General features: G+C 38.3%; 1 protein-coding gene across 14 annotated transcripts in view; it reads left to right on the top strand.

The window, feature by feature from the left end:
* CDC14B (cell division cycle 14B) overlaps positions 1-22,283 on the top strand; it is a 100,699-nt gene that overhangs the window by 8,595 nt on the left and 69,821 nt on the right. For 8 of the 14 annotated variants that reach the window (XR_012002633.1, XR_012002634.1, XM_072764049.1 and 5 more), the window contains exon 2: positions 668-694. The exons of the other annotated variants lie outside the window; for them this stretch is intronic. Coding sequence is in view for 6 of the 8 variants with exons in the window: in XM_072764049.1 (XP_072620150.1) it covers positions 668-694 (27 nt within the window). In the remaining 2 variants the exon portion in view is untranslated. The remainder of the gene's footprint in view (positions 1-667; positions 695-22,283) is intronic. 14 annotated transcript variants of the gene reach the window in all.

The following is a 22,283-nucleotide window of genomic DNA, read 5'->3' as shown; positions in this document are numbered from 1 at the left end:
GGACATTTTTCTGTTGTTATTTTGAATAAAACAAAATTGCCCTTCAGTGGGCCTTTCAGGGGGCATGGAGACCCAATGTATTTGGCAAAGGTGGTAGTTAGATTTGATAAGAAATTATATCTTTAAATCTTTTCCTGTAATTAAACTGAAAACAAAATTCTAGTAGCCAGTATTTTATTTTCCTTCCCATACTAGCCACAGAGTATTATTTTTAATCTTAGTAAATCCTTTAAGGTCCTTCACATTAGAGTTACTTTTACATAATTATCTGTAAGTTGGGTGAAAAGCCTGGATAGACTGATTTCAAACACTTCAGAGCTGTCCCTCGCTTAGGACAGGCACCTTTCTGAGTGAGGTAAGTGGGTGCGGGGGTGCTGGGCAAAGCGCACAGATGGAGACAGAGATGCAGAGGCTGTGTCGGTAGGAGCCAACTGACCTTCAAGTATCATTTCTTTACGTTATTTGGGTTTTAGCTTCTGAGGTTAGTCCCTTTCTAGAAGTGCTGACCACTGTATTAGGGATTACCTTAGAAAACATTTTCTAAAATAAAATTAATTTTAATTTCCTAAATACAAGGGTATTTAACTGGAATGTGTGCGTTTCATCTGGATTCTCTAGTTTATATGAAAGTTTTACGCCCTTCTCTCTCTTTCTCTTTTTTCTATAGCTTTTCATGGATACTGCTCCAACAAAGGTATTCAGACCATTGACTCTACTTTGCAGTGCTTTCTGATGATTTTAAAACTGTAGATTTAATGTTAGTTGTCATTCTTGGTTCCGTCCCTTCCTGTTTGCTTGTCTTAAACTTAGTCTTGGGTAGCAGATTCAGTTTTCTATAACTGTAGAGTATCCTTTGTATGTTTATGACTTAAGTTGAAATTTGTCTTTATATGAACAGTTTTGTTGGTTTCTGTGTATAGATAATGCTGACAGTAGTTTCTGTGATACTTTATTGGTTAATTATTAATGTTATGTTTTCGATAGCAGATATTTTTGGTAATACGAAACTTTTTCTGTTATAATTGAATCTCACTTTTGTAGATTCTTGCTGAAAGGATGCTTAGAATGAGTTGTTATAACAAAACAACTATTCTTGACTTTTTAATTATCTTTTGTGAGGGCCCTTAGTTCTTTCTAGGCATTTCTTTGCTTAATGGACAGACTTATATCTTATTTATTATTTTTGGCAAGAGGCAAATCTCATGAAATGCCAACTTAAACTATGGGAATGGGGAAGCTCTCTCATATTCTATTAAAAATTAAAAGTATTCTGATTCCATTTCATTTTCAAGTACCTCAAATAAGGCCAGTTATGAAAAGAACAAATCCAAATGGCTCCATATGTATAATATTTCTAATTTAAAAAATTTCTGCCTTTATCCTCTTGGTCTTTTATTCAGCTCCTTTAATTCCTAGTATCATTTACATTCTAGAGGAGCAGTTCTCATAGAATTCACCAGTCAGTTCAAAGATTTGGTCCCATTGTCTTTGAGTCTGAAAAGCGACGGAAACTAGGCTGGGTAAATTCATTCTAATTGTGTAATATCATACATTACTTCATTTCTCAGGTAGTTCACTTTTATACTATTACAATTTGGGCAGCAGTGTACTTTTCACAAAAGAAAAACATCTTGTTCCCAATGTGGATGGTATTTGTTGTTCCTTCAAGTTCTAATTTGAAAGTAAAATTACTTTCTTGGCACTGCAGTTTCTGACATTGATCTTTTTATACCCAATCCATAATGCTATAGTATCATTACAGATTCTGAATTCTGCAAAGCCCTTAATTTTAGGATCATCTCAGCTGAATCATTCTCTGCATTTTGCTCATTTATGCTCATTTGTAGTTGTATGAATTGTGTTATGGAATTAATTAGTGTATCCATGTAACAAATATTTATTGAGCAACTACGTTGAACAAGGGATTGAGCCAGGTATTATTGAGGAAGGGAGGAGGAGATATGAAGATTTATAGCAATAACTCTGAAAGAATGAGACTATTAAATCGTCATCTCAGTGAAGACAGGTAATGAAGGAATCAGTCATTATGTAGTTTTGCTCTCTTCATTTACACAATGTCAGTTTGAGAGAATTCTTTGATGGAAATGTCACTCCATAATTCCTACACAAAGTGAATTATTTTTTCCAGTGTGTGATGAAAACGATCTGTCTTAAGGTGTCTTTCTCATGGGACTGGGGGGTGTGGGTGTAGGTTTGTGTTTTAAGCCTTAAAAAGAAGAGGGGAAAAAGCTTAATTGTGGTATATAATGAATCATATCCAATTATGAATGCACTGTATATATGAATACTATATATATACTATATATAAATGCCTATGGTTAATAATATACGTATTTCTATTAAAACACAGCTCAGGGCAGCCCGGGTGGCTCAGCGGTTTAGCGCCGCCTCCAGCCCAGGGCATGATCCTGGAGACCCTGCGAGTCCCACGTCAGGCTCCCTGCATGGAGCCTGCTTCTCTCTCTGCCTGTGTCTCTGCCTCTCTCTCTCTGTGTATTTCTCATGAATAAATAAATAAAATCTTAAAAAAAAATAAAAATAAGACACAGCTCAAGTAAAAGGTCTCCATTCTAGTTAATTCTGTATCTCTAATTTGAATCTCAGGAGCATCCCAGACAATAGAATTTAAAATGAGATACCCTGTTTGTTTATTATTTATTTTTAAAATTTTTAAAAAAGATTTTACTTATTCACTCATGAAAGACACAGAGAGGCAGAGACACAAGCAGAGGGAGACACAGGTGTGTCATGGGGAGCCCGATGTAGGACTTGATCCCAGGACCTCAGGGTCATGCCCTGAGCTGAAGGCAGACTCTCAACCGCTGAGCCACCCAGACATCCCACCCTGTTTATTTTTAAAAATACATTATTTATTGGTAAGAAGTAATTACAGAGCACCTTTTAAGCTGAGTATTGTTTCTTGAATTGAAGGCACTAAAGACGAAAATTGCCAAGTATTTTAAGAACTAGATTTGGTGTGTGTGACTTGAACTAAGAACTGGAAAAACATTCTGACTTTCACATTCTTTTATAGGTGCTGAGGAAGAACTGCTTTGACGTGAATGTATAACAGAATTAATGTTACGGTTTTTACATTTTTCGGAGCTGTTCTCAATCTGCTCTTGGAATTTTTTTATTGTAATACTGTCATTAGATAGCTTGTTGGGTGCACTTTATACATGAAACTGAATCATCTTAACATGCATTTATTTCCTTTTTGACAATAAACTGTCAAATAAGAGCTTAGGATTTAGCTAGCAAATACAATCGAGGTTGGGATTTTAACAACTATTAATATATTCTAATTTTAAAATGTGACTGAAAGAGCTTGAAGCACAAATTTACTGAGGATATATTTGAGTGCATTTTATGGTGTCATCCATGCAGTGGCTGCTGCAAGAGCTGTAACAGATTTCACACTTGACCCAGATCTCTGGGAAGTGTTGGAGCCTGTAGAACAGGGTAATACATCTCTTAAATCTGTCGCATTGAGGGGCTTATCAGTGAATGTTACTGATGCTCCAACAGGGATGTCTCTGAATGAATGTGAAAGGAGCCTTGAGGTTTGTTTTAAAAGATTCCCTTCTCCCCCTCTAGAACCAGCAGGAACCATTCTTGATCACGGTGACACCAGTTTGCTTTTTCTTTCCTGCTGACAGCACCATTGACCCTACTGTGGTGGCAGTTGTCAGGGGTTGGTGATTGCTGGGTTTGGGGGTAGAGTCTACCCCCTGGATATCTTGGGTATATCCTTTTTGTATCCCCTGGACTTGTCTCCCAGCGCTCTTACATTCTGCCAGTAACGAGAATCAAGACATGGTAGTTAACCTAAATTGAATAATAACTCTGCTCCAAAATGAAAAAATACTTTAACGTAATCTCCAGGAAAAGGAACATAAACCTTGAAGAAAGCATCCTTTATCTATTAGAACCTATTCAGATTATTTTGGTCAAATCAATGTTTAGGGGTTAAATGTATAGATTCAGAAGACAACCATTTCTAGGTACAACGGCAAAGGAATGTTTTTCTTTTTCTTTTTAATTTTTTCTTTCTTTTTTACTTGAAGTATAGTTGACCCACAATGTTACATCTGTTTGATGTGCAGGACACATGCAGTGATTCAACAGTTCTCTACCTTGTGCTATACTCCCCACAAGGGTTGCCACCATCTGTCATCATACGAGGCTGTACAGTACCATTGATTGTATTCCCTGTGACGTACCTTTCATCCCTGTGACTTGTTTATTGTTCTGGAACCTGTATTTCACACTCACCTTCACACATTTTGCCCATCCACCTACCTCCCTCCCCATTTCCCTTCTGGCAACCATCACAGTTGTTCTCAGTATTTACAGGTCTAATTCTGCTTTGTGTTTGTTTATTCATTTTGTTTTTCAGATTCCACTTATGAGTGAAATCATATAGTATTCGTCTTTCTCAGTCTGACTTGTTTCACTTAGCATAGTGCCCTCTAGGTCCATCAACATTGTACCAAATGGCACTCTCATTTCTTTTATTTTTATTATTTTTTAAAGATTTTATTTATTCATGAGAGACGGGGTGGGGGGCAGAGGGAGAAGCAGGCTCCATGCAGGGAGCCTGATGCGGGACTCGATCCCAGGATTCCAGGATCACGCCCTGGGCCGAAGGCAGGCACTAAACTGCTGAGCCACCCAGGGATCCCCTCTCTTTTTTATGGCTGTGTAATATTCCACTGTATGTACATGCATATATTTTTACACACACACCCACACCACATCTTCCTTATTTCTTTGTCTATGGATGATGGATGTGCAGGTTGCTTCCGTATCTTTGCTATTGTAAATAATGCTACAGTAAACATAGAGGTGCATATATCTTTTCAAACTCATATTTTCATTTTCTTTGGGTACATATCCAGTATTGGAATTGCTGGATCATATATTCTATTTTTTTTTTTTTTATTTATGATAGTCATACAGAGAGAGAGAGAGAGAGGCAGAGACACAGGCAGAGGGAGAAGCAGGCTCCATGCACCGGGAGCCCGACGTGGGATTCGGTCCCGGGTCTCCAGGATCGCGCCCTGGGCCAAAGGCAGGCGCCAAACCGCTGCGCCACCCAGGGATCCCATATATTCTATTTTTTTTAAAAATATTTTATTTATTTATGAGAGACGCAGAAAGAGTTAGAGGCAGAGACACAGGCAGAGGGAGAAGCAGGCTCCATGCAGGGAGCCTGATGCGGGACCCGATCCCGGGACTTCAGAATCATGCCGTGGGCCAAAAGCAGGCGCCAAACCGCTGAGCCACCCAGGGATCCCCTATTTTTAATTTTTTGAGGAACGTCCATACTGTTTTCTGCAGGGGCTATGCCAATTTACATTCCCACCAGCAATGGGAATTTCCTCCAAAAGAGGAGGAGCCTTTTTTCTTTTGGTAATGTGATACTTTTAGGAATTTCCAAAATAACAGTGTTGGGGTTTTTTGAAGGCTAAGCAATAAGCATTTTTTTCCCCAAATCAAAGCTTTGGATTAAGGGCTTTATTTTATTTTATTTATTTTATTTTTATCTTTTAAAGATTTTACTTATTTATTTTTGAGAGACAGAGAGAGACAGAGGCAGAGACACAGGCAGAGGGAGAAGCAGGCTCCATTTAGGGAGACTGATGTGGGACCCCAGGATCATGCCCCAGGCCGAAGGCAGGCACCAAACTACTGAGCCACCCAGGGATCCCAAGGGCTTTATTTTAAAATGGTCAGAAAACAAATGTTATTCTTATTATATTTATGAATAGGATTACTAAGTTTTGTTGTTTTATGCTCCAAAAGCAATTTTTAAATAATGTCAATTTTTTGTGTACCTATTACACACCTCATTTAACATAACCCTGTGCAATGCTGCTTTTTTGTAATTAGATTGTTTTCAGAATAATTTTACTAAATATATAGGCATATATAAAACTGTGGCCGTTGTCTTGTTTTGGCTTCCCCAGCACAGACTGAATCAAGGATTCCAACGAAGTCCTTTCTTTGGGATAGGATCCCAGAAAACTCTCCAAGGGGAGTGGGACGTGAGAGGGTTATGAGTGAGAAAGGATGCTGATTATGAGGCAGATTACTTCTGTGCTAACTGGAGTTTGATCCCATAGGGGAAATCTGACAGCAGTACATATAGAACAAATGAGGGTTGAGGGGGCTTGGGATATTTTTTAATCAGGAACTCAGGGCTGAGTGAGTGATAGTTTTGAAGTGCTGTGAGGATGGCCAAAATAGGGCCTGTTGTCTAGAGAAAGCCCTCAAAGAGATGTTGGTGCAATTGGAAAGTGCTGCTGGTCAGAAATCTTACAGTGTGCCTCCGAGGCAGTTAGGGTGTTGTTAATTTTTTTCTGTGTGCTCCTTGTGCTATTTTTTTTAAGTTCTTGGCTAGTTAGTGCTCACCTATTATCCTGAGTTGAGTACATTATTGTCACTCTGTTGTGTCTTGGTGGGATATGGGGTATTTTTGATATCAAATGTTGAGAAACCATATGCATGGGACAGGGTGAGTTTGTTAGAAGCAGTGGGAGAGCTGGATGTTTAAAATGTAGCTTAGAGACCTTTGGAAGGAATTGTTTAAGGAAACTAGGTAAAGATCAGCCCGCAGGTAAGGATGATTGGAAGTTGTGACTTTTTTTTTTTTTTTTTTTTTTTTTACGAAAGGCTTTACAAACACTGTAGTTTGGATGTTTGACTAACAACTGTGTGATTAGCACCTAGAAGAATTATGGCCAGAGACAGTTCTGACTTCAGTGAATGTGAAGTAGCTGGAAGAGCTTAGCCGTTGCCAATGTAGAATGCCAGGACTGAATCTCCATGGAGACTCTGCAGTTTCTGTGCAGTTCTGCTTCCAGAAACTCCTCATCCCCAGCTAAATGAAGTTTGTGCAAAAATGTGGAGTCAACTACCTTATGTCATTTGTTTTTTTTTTTTTAAAGTTTCCATTTATTTAAGTAATGTCTACACCTAACTTGGGGCTTGAACTCATGACCCCAACCAAGATCAAGAGTCACATGCTCTTCCAGCTGAGCCAGCAGGTGCCCCTATGTCATTTATTTCTAATAAGGCCAGATAATAAGTATTAGGTTCTTTTGGGAATTTCAAGATGAATAAGTATATACTAATTTAATTGTTCAAGAGTTGGTAACTTGTGTATCATGTGTACAAAATATTACACAGATATAAATTAGAGAAATCACAGTTTACTATATATGGTGTAAGTGTTCTTTTCCTACCTTTTGAGATTCTTTCCCCATTTTTATTTATTTACTAATTAAAGTAATATATGTATGGGAAGTTTATTGTGGTCTTTTTTTTTCCTTGAGAGAAAGAGAGAAATTGAGAGAGGGGCACACAAGCAGGGACGGCGAGAATATTAAGCAGGCTCCATGCCACCCAGGTGATGCTGTCTACAGACCCTGAGGTCGTGACCTGAGCAGAAATCAAGTTGCTTAACAGACTGAGCCATCCAGGCGTTCACTTTTCCCATATTATTAAAGCTTTGTTCAGTACCTTTTGATTTTTCTTTGGAAACAACAATTCAGTCTGTTTTTTTTTTTTTTTTAAGATTTTATTTATTTATTCATGATAGACATACGGGGGCTGGGGGGAGACAGAGACACAGAGGGAGAAGCAGGCTCCATGCCGGGAGCCCGACTCCAGGACGGCGCCCTGGGCCAAAGGCAGGCGCTAAACTCCTGGCCACCCAGGGATCCCCCAGTCTGTTGTTCTTAATGGAGGAGAAAAAATAAGTCATATTGCTAACAATGCTGAAGCTTTCAAATGGGATCGAGATTCAGTAATAAAAGCCTTGAAGCAGTGGAAATAATTTTTCTTCATTTTCTTGAATATCAGTTGGCAGCTCCTAGAACTTATTTGAGAAAGTAGTGCTCGTCATCTTTCTTGCCCTTTAATCATGTTCCGTGCTATTGAGGTGCTTTATGATTCTGGATTCATGATGCATTCATCATTGGTCCATGCGAGCCGCTTTAGTAGGCTTTCTATATTTTTGAAATATGACCCACTAAATAACACTATCTCTTCACTTAGAGTTGCTTGTGTTTTTCTTAAAGCTTTTCTTTTATCTGTTTTTTAAATAGATAGTGCATGCGCATAATTCAGAACTTAAAGTTATAAAAGAGGGGTACCTGGCTGACTCAGTGGAACATGTGACTCGATTGCAGGGTCATGAGTTTGAGCCCCACATGGGCTATAGAGATTACTTAAAAATAAAATACTTAAAAAAATAAAGATACAGGGATACCGGGGTGGCTTAGTGGTTGAGCATCTGCCTTTGGCTCAAGTCGTGATCCTGGGGTCCTGGGATCGAGTCCCACATCGGGCTCCCTGCAGGGAATGTGCTTATGCTTCTCCCTCTGCCTCTGTCTCTGCCTCTCTCTCTGTGTCTCTCATGAATAAATAAATAAAATCTTAAAAAAATAAAAGAATAAATGGCACAGAGTAAGCTCTCACTTTGTCACCTACTTATCTTCTCTTTTCAGAATGAATGGACATAACCTTTTCTAGGTCTTACAGAGATTTTCTGTGTATTCGCAAACATATATATGTGTGTACAGATATATGCATGTTTGTATCCTCTCATGCAAAATACAGCAGTTTATTCTCATGATCTGTTCTTTTTTCACTACTGTTAGATTGCTCAGTGAGCATGGAATGAAACAAAGCTGAAGGATCCTAATGAGGATGCTTTCAGCTTGCTCTAGATTGAGATATGATGATAATAATCTCTGAGTAGTCAGTGTCTGCTTGATGCTCTGGCCCATGCTAAGACCTGTGTCTCTCCTCTATCCCAAAATAAAGTTTCTAAGATACAAGTGCTCATTATTTTTATTATTTTTATTTATTTTTTTAAGATTTTATTTATTTATTCATGAGAGACAGAGAGAGAGGCAGAGACACAGGCAGAGGGAGAAGCAGGCTTCATGCAGGGAGCCCGACGTGGGACTCGATCCTGGGTCTCCAGAATCACGCCCTTGGCTGAAGGCATCGCTAAACCGCTGAGCCACCCAGGCTGCCCTATTTTTATTTTTTTAAAAAAGATTTATGTATTTATTTTAGAGAGAGAGGGAGAGAGCACACATGACCAGGAGTGGGTAGGGGGAGGGGCAGAAGGAGAGGTTGAGAGAGAGACTCCTAAGCAGGATAACCCACTAAGCACAGAGCCCTGCTTGGGGCTCTATCCCAGGACCCTGAGACCGTGACCTGAGGGGAAATCAGTGTTAGAGTTCTGAGGTGCTGGTTATTTTTTAAAAAGATGACACAGAAAATCGTCAGAGATCCTACTTGCAAGGATGTTTTCTCTTTATCAGTTAGTTTAGACTTGGTTTTACTATAATGACAACCCTCCCTCCCCCTCCTTAATCACAGCAGGTTAAAACAAAAATTTAAATCTCTTTCAAATCCACTGTGGGTCAGCAGGGACTTCTGCTTATTGTAAATGCTTGGGGACTTAGGCCTATGAGCAACAATCATCTCTGATATTGTTGGTGCCTATGTTAGAGGAAAAAGTGCCTGTGGAGGGTCTTGAATCCATAATTAATGCTTGTTTCCACTCATAACTCTGTGGCCAGAGTTAATCACAAGTTCCCACCCAACCACAGAGGAGCAGGAATGTGTCTGTTAGGCAGCAAGCCAGAAATATTTGGTGAGGAACAGCATTAATGGTTACCACATTTAGCCTTTTAGATTGTTCAGTGCATATTTATATACATAGACATCTCTATAAAGAGATGTTTTTACATTAACAAAATAAACACTATAAATACTTTTCGTTACTTTTTTCTACTTGATATAGTATACTGGAATCTTTCATTGTCATAAATATGTGTCTAAATGTATATTAAGAGATATATATGGATGCATATTATTCTAGTGTACGGATGGATATATGTCCCTCTACTGAGGAAAATGTCCATGAATTCATTTACATAAAATTGGGTGGAGAATTTTAGATTGTAGACCTTCCACAGCCAAGTCATGGATTCTTGTCATGGCCCCTAGGTTGTAAATATAAGCTCTATTTAGAATAACCTCTTTATCCCCTCTGCCCCTCATATAGTACCTTCTTATGGTTTTTATTTTATTTTAATTTTTTTATTTTTCAGATTTTAATTATTGAGAGAGAGAGAGTGAGCATGCATGCACAAGGAGGCAGAGGGGCAGGGGACAGAGAGAAGCAGACTCCCCACTGAGTAAGGAGCCTGACTCAGGACTGGATCCCAGGACCCTGGGCTCATGACCTGAGCCAAAGGCAGATGCTTAACCCACTGAGCCACCCAGGCACCCTATAGTTTTTATTTTTATTTTTTTCTTGTCGCTGTTACTTTATTAAAATCCGGTAAATACATTTTATGTATTTTTAAAAATTTTAATTTCAGTAGAGTTAACATGCAGTGTTCTACTAGTTTCAGGTGTACAATACAGTGATTGAACAGTTTCATATATTACTCAGGGCTGTACTCTTGGGGTGCTTGGCTGGCTCAGTGGGTAGAACACGCAGCGTTAGATTGTGTGGTTGTGAGTTCAAGGCCATTGTTGGGTGTGTAGCCTAATGAAAAAAATGTTTAAAAAAACCTAAAAACATAAGTATACTCTCAACCTCCTTCACCTATTTTGCCCCCTTCTCTGCACCCCCGCCATCTCCCCTCTGGTAACCACCTGTTTGTTCTCTATAGTTAAGAGTCAGTTTCTTGGTTTGTATCTTTTTTTCTCTTTGTTTGTTTGGTTTCCTAAATTCCACATATGAGTAAAATATGGTGTTTTGTTTTTCTCTGACTTATTTTGCTTAGCCTTATACTCTAGATCCATCCATGTTGTTGCAAATGGCAAGATTTCATTCTTTTTTGTGGCTGAGTAATATTATTCCATCATTCACATATCATATATTCTTTTTCTGTTCATCAGTCAGTGGACACTGAGGCTGCTTCCATCATTTGGCTGTTGTAGATTTTGCTGCAGTAAACACAGGGGTGCATATATCCCTTTGACTTAGTGTTTTATATTCTTTAGGTAGATAGCCAGTAATGTGGTACTTCTGTTTTCAAAAAAATTTTTTTTTAGATTTTATTTATTTATCTGAGAGAGGGGGAGAGAGAGAGGGAAGGAGAGAGAAAGAGTCAGTACACACATGCACAAGAGCAGAAGGAGGGAGAAGCAGACTCCCCACTGAGCTGGGAGCCTGATGTCCACCTGATTCCAGGACCCTGGGATCACGACCTGAGCTGAAGGCAGATGCTTAACCCACTGAACCACCCAGGTGCCCCTTACAATTTTTAAACTTGATACTTGGATAGGTAAATACAGTTACATGGTTCTGACACAAGTATAAAGTGAGCAGTCTTCCACTGGCCCCTCTCTGTGGCTCCTCTCTCTCGGTCTATATTTGTTTACTTCTCACCCTGCCTTTCCCCAGAGGTTTTAGTTTGTTAAGTTTGCCTTGAGTTTTTAAAAATGCAAAAAAATAGATCCCTTTAAAAATTACTATTTCAACAGACTTTTTAAAAAATTTTTTTATTTATTTATGATAGTCACACAGAGTGAGAGAGAGAGAGAGAGAGAGAGAGAGAGAGGCAGAGACATAGGCAGAGGGAGAAGCAGACTCCATGCACCGGGAGCCGGACGTGGGATTCTATCCCGGGTCTCCAGGATCGTGCCCTGGGCCAAAGGCAGGCGCTAAACCGCTGCGCCACCCAGGGATCCCAACAAACTTTTTATGGTGGAATAATTTAAGATTTTAGAAGGCTCCTGTATATGCCTTCCCCATTTCCCTGATGCTACTTTACATTACCCCAGGACATTTGTCAACACCAAGAAATCACCATTGATGTGAACTATTCACTAAACTCCAGACTTTATTTGGATTTCCCCACATAAACATCTTTTTTTTTTTTCTTCTGTTCCAGGCTATAAGCCAGAATACTATATTGCATTTAATAGATTGTTTTTGAACTAAAAGCATATTCTACACATGGTTCTGCACCTTGCTGTTCTCTACTGACACCACATGTCAGTGATTCTAAGACACAAGAGAATATATTAAGTACTTCAAAGAAAGGAGACATGCTGCCAATTATAACCTAAGTCACAGATCTTAAGCTACAGAATAATTTCAGAGATTTTCAAATGTGAAAAAATATACATCTTAGAATTGATGGAATGTGATATATCTTGGAGATCTTTCAATTTTATTTCGTAGAGACTTTCTCATTCATATTTATAGCTGCACAGATTTTCACTTTATAATGCACATAAGGTCTTTAAGCCCTTATTCATACTCATTAGGATTGCTTTCAGTCTTTAGCAATAAAAAATAATGCTGTTTTGAATAACCTGTTACATATGTCATATGAACAGATGTGTATAGAAAGGACTTTTCAAAAGTGAATTGCTGAGTTAGAGGTATATCCATTTGTAATTTTGGTAGAAGCTATACCCATTTATAATCCCACCTTCAGTGTATAAGAGAACTTGTTTAAAAGTTCACCAACAGAGTGGGTTACCAAATTTTTGGATTTTGCCACTCTGAGAGGTGGAAAATTATAGTCTCAATGTAGTTTTTCATTAATGAGCACAGGCTGAATTTCCAAAAACTGGGCATAAATATTCTTCATCCATTTATTTATTGGCTGTTTGCTATTTCCAATTTATATGCATTGCTTTAGGCTCTTTAAACATTAGGGAAGTTATTATGTGTTAGGATTTACAAATGAATTTTCTATTTGTCATTTACTTTTTAATTTCCTTACAGTTGTGGTGATATGTGCTTACCATGCTAAGTTTATAGGTGAACCTGATGCTCTTTTCTCTTAAGGCTTCTGGGTTTTCAGTCATAGCTGGACTCAACAAAGTTATGAAGAAATTCTTATGTGTTTCTATTTCTCCTGTCTTGGCCCTTAAGCTATTGTTCTCGTGCATTCTGCCTGAAGGATTTTTTTTTTTTTTTTGGTAACATTATTTAGTGCAGGTCTGCTAGTGATGAACTCTTTCATCTTTTGAATATCTAAAAATATCTTCATTATGTCTTCATTTTTGATAGATTTTTGCTTAGTATAGATTTCAAGGTCGGCATTTTCTTTTTAATTTCAGTACTTTGAAGATGTTGCTGTCTTGTGTTATCATTTTGTGTGTGTGTGTTATCATTTAAATTGGTTCCAACAAGAAATCTGATATCCTTTTCTTTGTTTCTCTGAGTATTATGTACTTTTTTCTTTGGCTGCTTCAAGATTTTCTCCTTATCACTGCTTTTGGGCAATTTGCTTACAGTGTGGCTTTTTGTTTTTTGTGCTTAGGATTCATTGAATTTGGATCTGTGGGTTTATAGAGTTCATTGATTTAAAAAGTTTTCAGCCATTATTTTTTAAAATATTTTTTCTGCCTGGGCAGTCCGGGTGGCTCAGCAGTTTAGTGCCGCCTTCAGCCCAGGGTGTGATCCTGGAGACCCGGGATCAAGTCCCATATCAGGCTCCCTGCATGAAGCTTGCTTCTCCTTCTGCCTGTGTCTCTGCCTCTCTCTCTGTGTCTCTCATGAATAAATAAGTAAAATCTTTAAAAAAAATTTTTTTTTCTGCCTGCCCCACTTCCATAATATATAATTACTTGTATATTAGGCCATTTACACTGTCCATAGCTCACTGATCTCTTTTTGTTTGGGAGGAATTTTTTTTTCTGTTTCTTTGGGATAGGTTCACTAATGTGCCTTACAATTCACTAATGTTTTCTTCTATTATTTCCCATTAATCCCATCCAGTGTGTTCCTCATTTTATATTGAGGAATATTATAGTCTTTGTCTTCAGAAAAGCTTGAATTGGGCCTTTTTTTCTTTTTTAAGATTTTATTTATTCATGAGAGACACAGAGAAAGGTAGAAACACAAGCAGAGGGTGAAGCAGGCTCCCTGTAGGGAGCCTGATGTGGGACTCGATCCCAAAATCCTGGGATCATGCCCTGAGCCAAAGGCAGATGCTCAACCACTGCAGAGACATGGGCAGAGGGAGAAGCAGGCTCCCTGCAGGGAGCCCAGTGTGGGACTCAATTCCAGGACCCCAGGAGCACAACCTGAGCCAAAGGCAGATGTTCAACCACTGAGCCACCCGGGCATCCCTCTTTTTTTCATTTAAAGATTTTATTTATTTTTTGAGAGAGAGAGAGAGAGGATGAGCACAAACGGGTGGGGGAGAAAGGAGCAGAGGGAGAGGGAGAAGCAGACCTCCTGCTGAGCAGGGAGCCTGACTCAGGGCTCAATCCCTGGACTCCCGGATCATGACCTGAGCCAAAGGCAGACACTTAACCCACTGAGCCACCCAGGTGCCCCAGGAATTGATTGTTCTGATCATGTTGGTATTTTATCTTATAGCTCTTGTAAATGAGACTATTATTAGCCTTACTGACTACCTTTTTTGAACTCTGTTGAGTAAGTTAGTATAACTAATGATGACCATAGATTTCTTTGTTTGATAAATGAATAGGAATTTGCTTGAGAAACAAAATGGCCTTTTAAAAACTTAGTTTTACACTGCTGTAAGAAATTAAAGACACAAAATAAGTGGAAAGACATTCCGTGCTTGTGGATTGGAAGACTTAATATTGTTAAGATGTCCATACTACCCAGAGTGATCTACAGATTTTATACAATGTCTATCAAAATCCCAATGGCATATTTAGCAGAAATAGAAGAAAATTCTAAGATTCCTGTGGAATCTCAAAGGATCTCCATAAAACAATCTTGAGAAAGATGTAGGTTGGAGGCCTCACACTTCTGATTTCAAAACATATTACAAAGCTACAAAACAGTATGGTACTGTCATAAAGAAAGACATACACCAATGGAATAGACTAGAGCTCAACAGACTAAACCCTTATGTATACAGTCAAATGATCTTTGACAAAAGTGCCAGGGCTACAGTATGGTGAAAGGAGAGGCTCTTCAATTAATGATGTTGGGAAAACTATATCCACATGCAAAAGAATGAAGTTGGATTCTTACATTACATCATGTACAAAAATTAACCCAAAATGGATTAAAGATTAAATGTAAAACCAGAAAAGAAAACTCTTAGAGGAAAATACAGGGGAAAAATTTCAAGATACTAGATTTGGCAGTGATTTCATGGATATGGCACCAAAAGCACAGCCAAAAAAAGCAAGAGTAGACAAATGGGAGTATATTAGACATAAAAAATTTTGCACATCAAAGGACTGAAACCTGTGGAATGAGAAAAATGTATGCAAGCCATGTATCTGATAAATTAAGGAGTTGTTTATCTACAGTATATAAAGAACTTCTGTAAAGAATACAATTCAACAATAACAACAAAAAAATCCAGAAAAAAAAATCCAACTAAAATATGGGCAAAAGACTTGCACAGACATTTCTCCAAAGAAGACAAAGAGCCAATAAGCTATATTAGAAAAAGGCCTTTCGGGTTTCCCTCCTGTGTGTTCTTTATATTCTTACGCAGAACATGTTACTTCTGATACTTCTGGTTACCAAGTATGCGGGGATTTCCCCCACACCAAGCAATTCTGTGACACTAGCTGGATGTCCTATAATTTAATTCTTTTTTTTTTTTTTAAGATTTTATTTATTCATTCATGAGAGATACCGAGAGAGAGTGAGAGAGAGGCAGAGACACAGGCAGAAGGAGAAGCAGGCTCCTTGCAGGGAGCCCAATTTGGGACTTGATCCCGGGACTCCAGGATCATGGCCTGGGCCGAAGGCAGGTGCTAAACCCCTGAGTCACCCAGGGATCCCATAATTTAACTTAATTCTGACTCTCTCAACCTGGAGATAGCATCAAATCTCACAGATGAAGGGCTCAGCCCCACATGACTGCCCTCCCCGACTTCAGATACTAATCACAAATCCAAGTTGTTACTTGTACTTTTGATTGATTGTCTGTAAATCAGGTTCTCATGACTCCTGTTCAGGTATGATTACTCGCTAGAAAGGCTTATAGAATTTAGGTAAACAGCTTACTTACTGTTTACCAGTTTATTGTAAAAAAGAATATGATAGGATACAGATGAATATCCAGATGGAAAAAATAGAGCAAGGTATGTGGGATGGGATGGAGCTTCCATGCCTGCTCTGGACCCACTATTCTCCTAGTACCTCTATTTGTTCACCAACCTAGAATCTCCCCAAAACCCATACTACTGAGATTTTTATGCAGGCTTCCTCACGTAGGCATGATCAATTTATCAACTCCCATTTCTAGCTCCTTTCCTCTAGAGAATTCAGGGCAGAGCTGAAAATTCTAAGCTTGTAATATAGCTTGCTCTTTCTGGTGACCAGCCCTGATCCAGGGGCCCACCAGCATCATCTCATAGAACGAAAGACACTCCTATCACCCAGGAAATTTCTAGAAATTCAGAATCAGACCAAATATTAGAACAAAGATATTTCAAGTGTTCCTAGAACTTAGGAAATTACAAAGGTTTTAGGATTCAGGAACTGGGGGCAGAGACCAATATATATATTTTCTGTCATCTCACACAAGCATATGAGAAAATGCTTAACGTCACTAATATTAAAGAAATGTAAATCAAAACCACAATAAGTTGCTACTTTATACCTGCTAGGTTGGGCACTATAAAAAAACAACAACAAAATAAGTGTTGGTGAGACTTGGAGAAATTAGAATCTTTTTTTAAAGAAAAATATTTATTTATTCATGAGAGACCCAGTCAGGGGGAGAAGCAGCATCCACCCCACCCCCACTGCCGCCCTGGGGAGCGCCATGTGGAACTCAATCCCAGGACATGTGATCATGTGGATCATGACCTGAACCAAAGACAGACCCTCAACCGCTGAGCCACCAGGTGTCCCAGAAATTAGAATCTTCTGTGTCTTTTTTTTTTTTTAAGTACGCTTTTTGAGGTCCTCAAAATTTTTTAATGATGAAAATGTTGGTAATGCCCCACCATCCTTTTTCTCTCATAGATGTTTGGTATTTGTTTGCTTTTTAAATGTAGACTCTACACAGGCACGGAGCCCAATGAAGGGCTTGAACTCATGATTCTCAGATCAGCTGAAATCAAGAGTCAGATGTTTAACCAACTGAGCCACCCAGGAATCCCTAGAACCTTTGTGCATCGTTCATGGGAATGTAAAATGCTGCAGCCACTATGAAAAACTATATGACGGCCTTTAAAAAGTGAAATTAGAACTACTATGTGATTGTGTCAGCAATGTCACTTTTGAGTATATATTTAAAAGAACTGAAAACAAGATCTCAAAGAGCTAACATACCTACGTTCACTGCATTTTTCATAGTAGCCATGAGGTGAAAGCAACCTAAGTGTCCGTAACAAGTGAATGGATAAAGAAAATGTGGTGTATACGTAAAGTGGGATATTATTCAGTCTTAAAGGCAATCCAAAAATATTGATGAACTTTGAGGACATTATGCCTAAGTAAAATGAAGCAATCACAAAATGAAAAATATTGTATGATTCTACATAGTATCTAAAGCAGTCAAACTCTTGGAAACAGTAAGTAAATGGTGGTTGCCCTCTGGGGAGGTGGAAGAAGGCAGTTGCTGTTCTAGTAGATACAGAGTTTCAGTTTTTCAAGATGAAAAACTTCTCCAGATCTGTTTTCACCACAATGTATAAATAGGCAACATCACACCTAAAAATGGTTAAGATGGTAAATTTTATGTTGCTTTTTAAAATATATATATTTGATCGATTACAAATATTAATGAGGTCATTTTCAAAATTGTTTAGTTTTAGTAATCTCTACACCCAGTATGGGGATCAAACTCACAACCCTGAGGGCAAGAGACGCATGCTCTTCTGACTGAGCTGGCCAGTGCCCCTAAGTTAAGCTGTTTTTGATCACACACACACACACACACACACACACACACACACACACGGTTCATATCTTTTTGTTGACTGAACTTAATATTATTATTTGTGTGTGTAGTCCTCTGGAATATATTAGGCTCTTGCAGATCAAGAGTACAGATTTCAGAAAATGTTTTACTTGTATCTTAAGCAAATAAGTCCATCTGATAAATATAAGGATTACTTTTAGGCATGGAACAGAATATTTGAAATTAGAATTGTTGAGGAAAATTGAGAATGTGTGATTAAGCATTAACAGAATACACGTATCTATTCAACAAATAAAAAAGATAAAAAATATACCTACCAGGTATAAATTTTATTAACATCTTTATACTTTATGGTTTTTTTTCAACAGGAAATTTCACTTCTGCCTTCAGGCAGTATTTTTCAATTACAAGTATTTAAGTAATATTGTAAAACATAAAGCTGCTTCATAGTTAACAATCTCACATTTTGGAGGCACATGGGTGGCTTAGTTGTTAAGCCACTAACTCTTGTTTTTGGCTTAGGTCCTGATCTCAGGGTTGTGGCCTGCATTATGGCTATTGCTCCATGAGGATTCTGCTTGAGTTTCTCTCCCTCTGCCCCACCTCCTGCTTGCTCTTTCTCTCTCAAATAAATCTTAACAAACAAACAAAAAAAATCACATTGTTGTAAAGCAGATAATAATTATAATTCAGTGTTAACATTAAATTCCTGGATATTTAATGACTTCTAAAACTTCCTTTAAAAAATAAAAGCTTTAAGAACATAGAGAAAACCACCTCAAAATTATGTTAAACTTAGCAAGAGCTATTTCCTCCTCAAATTCAAAGTATAAACAAATTTCTCTTAAAATCTCTGGGTTTACTGTTTCATGTAGGGCTGTTACAGAGAGCTAAATGTTACTGTTGTGAAAATCTGTTGTGTCAAAAAACGACCTGTAAGCAAGATAGAATGCTCTTTTGCTGAATAACATTTTGTGGCTGGGTTAATAGAGGGCTTTCAGTGAACATCCCACATCTCTTTCTTAGATTTCCACAAAGCTGTGCTGCTTCGAGAGCTCCTTCTGGACCCCCCAGTGTGTGTGTTCTGGTGTCATAGCTCCCCTGAAAGAAACAAGCTTTGAAGGGAATTGAGCCTGGAAAAGCTCAAATAAAGTATCTCTATATGATGCAGATTTCAGGGTTTTTGGTCCTTCTTTACTTTTGAGAAAAATATTAAAATACTAAAATTAGAAAGATATCATATAAAATGAGCAGTTTTGGAAGTCATCTACTTGAGCCACTTAATTATTTTTCCATAGACGGAAGCCAGACTGCAATATAATAATGAGAAATAGGAGGTGTTTAAAATAATGCTTATGGCAATTACTGATATATATGTTACTTTATTTTATTTTTTAAAAAGGTTTCATTATTTGACAGAGAGCTAGAGAAAGCTAGAGAGCACAAGCAAAGGGAATGGCTGAAGGAGAAGAAGCAGGGAGCTGGGTGCAGGGCTTGATCCCAGGACCTGAGTCAACGGCAGACGCTTAACTGACTGAGCCACCCAGGCAACCCTGTATGCTACTTTATATATGAATTAAATGGTTATGTTTGTTAAAAGCTTTATTTTACCCCCACTGTCATGAGCTCTGCAAGTTACTTATTCTTCCTAGCACTGGAAGGAAGTGCAAAATGTAAAATGGGGATGACAATCTGTAAAATGGGGATGACAATACCTGTATCATGGACTATGGTGAAAAATAAAGTGAGATAATATGTATAAAGTATGTAGCCAGGATGTAATCAATAAATGACTTTGCTTTGGCCCTGTCTGATCTTCCATTTATTAAATTGGTTTCTTAAACAGGCATTGACTAAGCACAGTGGTAGGCACTGTCCTACTAGGTAGGGTGTGTTTCTGACTGCAGGTGCTCATATTCTCTCCAAACCCCTGAGAAAATCAGAGTTGTGCCCTGAGGATTGGTGTTCAGATGAGGACTCTTGGAAGCAAAGGTCCTAAAAGCAGAAGGAAAGCCATACTTTCCTTGCTTTTGTGGAGGCCTTTTGTTTCTCAGTATCCACTTGTCAGAATGTATAGATTAGAAACTGATGGACTAATTTCCTCTAAGTCTGTGTTATAGTAACCACTAACCATGTTTGTAAATGCCACATGTTTCCATCATTGCAGAAAGTTCTGTTGGGCAGCAATGTTGTAGGTGGTGTAGGAGTGTTGGATCGTTACTGTTCTCCGTATTTTCAATCCAGAGTACTTTAGTAAATAATGTGTTTGATGGAATGTAAAGAATGGCAGATATTCTTTCTATTAAAAGAGAGGCCCTCGGCAGCCCCAGTGGCCCAGCGGTTTAGCGCCACCTTTAGCCCAGGGTGTGATCCTGGAGATCTGGGATGGAGTCCCACGTCAGGCTCCCTGCATGGAGCCTGCTTCTCCCTCTGCCTATGTCTCTGCTTCTCTCTATATATGTCTGTCATGAATAAATAAATAAAATCTTAAAAAAAAAGAGGCCCTGTATCTGTGAATTAGGAAATATAGATTTATAGGAATTATAGATTTTGGGACCTGAGGAACTGCTTAAAATTTTTTTTTTTAATAAAGTCTTTTACAGATTGAGGAAGAATAAAAATATTTACATTTCAACAATCTTTCTACTGGTCACATTATCTTTTCTGGTAGGTTTTTTTTTTTTTTTTTTGCATTGTAATTTGTTATTCATGGTCTAGGCTATACACTTAATTAGGTCAAGGTAATTCTTAATTGTATTCTATACAAAATACTTATTCTGTAATCTTTTCATGAATGTGTACCAGTTAAGATTCTTTTTGCTTCCCCAGTATAACTTATATACGGTAGACTGCACAGACTTATGTGTACAATTTGAAGTTTAACAACTATATACCCCTGTGCACCACTGTTCTCTCTGGGCCCCATTCTAGTCAACTCCCTATTAGCCCAAGTACCCACTGTTCTGGTTTCTGTCAGTGACATTAGTTTCTCTCTGCTCTTGGAATTTACATATCTGGAATCCTGTAGTGTGAACTGTTGTGTCTGTCTTCTTTTGCTCAGCATAGTGCTTCGGAGACACATCCATTTTATTTTGTGTATCAACACTTCATTCTTTTGTTTTTACTGAGTAGCGTTCAGTTGCATGAATATACAGCAATCTGTATATGTGAGTGTTTATCCACTCACCTGTTGGTGGACATTTCTCATTGTTCCAGTTTGGGCCTCTTGTAAAGCTGCTACAGATAATTCCTGTAGTCTTTTTGTAGACACACTGTACTTCTCTTGAATATATGCTTAGAAGTAGGTTGGCTGGGTCATAGGGTAAGTATATGTCCTTTGTCTTACCACCATTTAAAATTCCCATTAGCAGTGTTGGAGAGTTCTAACTGCTCTGTATCTTCCACAGCAATTGGTGTTGTCATCTTTTTTTTTTTTTGACATTTTAGTTTATCTCTACACCCATTGGGGAGCTTGAACTCACAACCCTTATTTTTTTTTTTAAGATTTTATTTATTCATAAGAGACACAGAGGGGTAGAGGCAGAGACACAGGCAAAGGGAGAAGCAGGCCCTATGCAGGGAGCCTGATGTGGGATTTGATCCCAGGACTCCACAACCACGCCCTGGACTAAAGACGGGCAATAAACCGCTGAGCCACTCAGGGATCCCCCTTAGATCAAGATTTGCAGGCTCTACAAATTGAGCCAACCAGGTGCCCCTGGTGGTGCTATTTTAATTGTAGGCATTCTAGTGGGTGTAGGTATTTCAGTATAGTTTCAGTTTGCATTTCCCATATTTGAATGCCTTTTTCATGAGCTTATAGGCCATTCCTGTAACTTCTTTCATAAAATGCCTTCAAATTTTCCTTAAAAAAAATTAATGTGTACTCAGAATCCTCTCTACACCATTTTCATAAAAACCATAGCCAAATTGGCATAAGTTTTAAAGACCTTCCTTTGATGTTTTTCTACAGAAAGAAAAAATTACTTGTTGGTAGGACTAGTGGCCTAGAATTGTGATTTGTCCCAAATATTGTTAGGAGGGTCTTGAAATACTGTTGTAGATAATGAGTATTATGAATAAGAATTTGCTTCTGATAAGATAATTATATTAAAAATACTCATTAAAGTAAGTCTTTTACATTCACTGCCAAGAAATTTGAGATGAGACGGGCTATGGCCGTCTCCCCTCCCCCCTTTGAAATACTTATTTAGGTAAATAAATTAGAATTTATCTATCAGAGTTCTTAGCTGAGGATCCTAGAAAAATATCTGTCTGCTGAAGTTGACTGCTTTATTTCAGTGTGACTCCCTTTCTCTGGCTTGTGTCTTACTTCCATAACTACGATCCAAATGTTTTAGGACACATTAGTGATGCCAGATCTAA

The sequence above is a fragment of the Vulpes vulpes genome, chromosome 1, assembly GCF_048418805.1.
Source record: "Vulpes vulpes isolate BD-2025 chromosome 1, VulVul3, whole genome shotgun sequence".
Taxonomy (NCBI): Eukaryota; Metazoa; Chordata; class Mammalia; order Carnivora; family Canidae; genus Vulpes; species Vulpes vulpes.
This window is presented reverse-complemented; position numbering and strand designations above follow the sequence as displayed.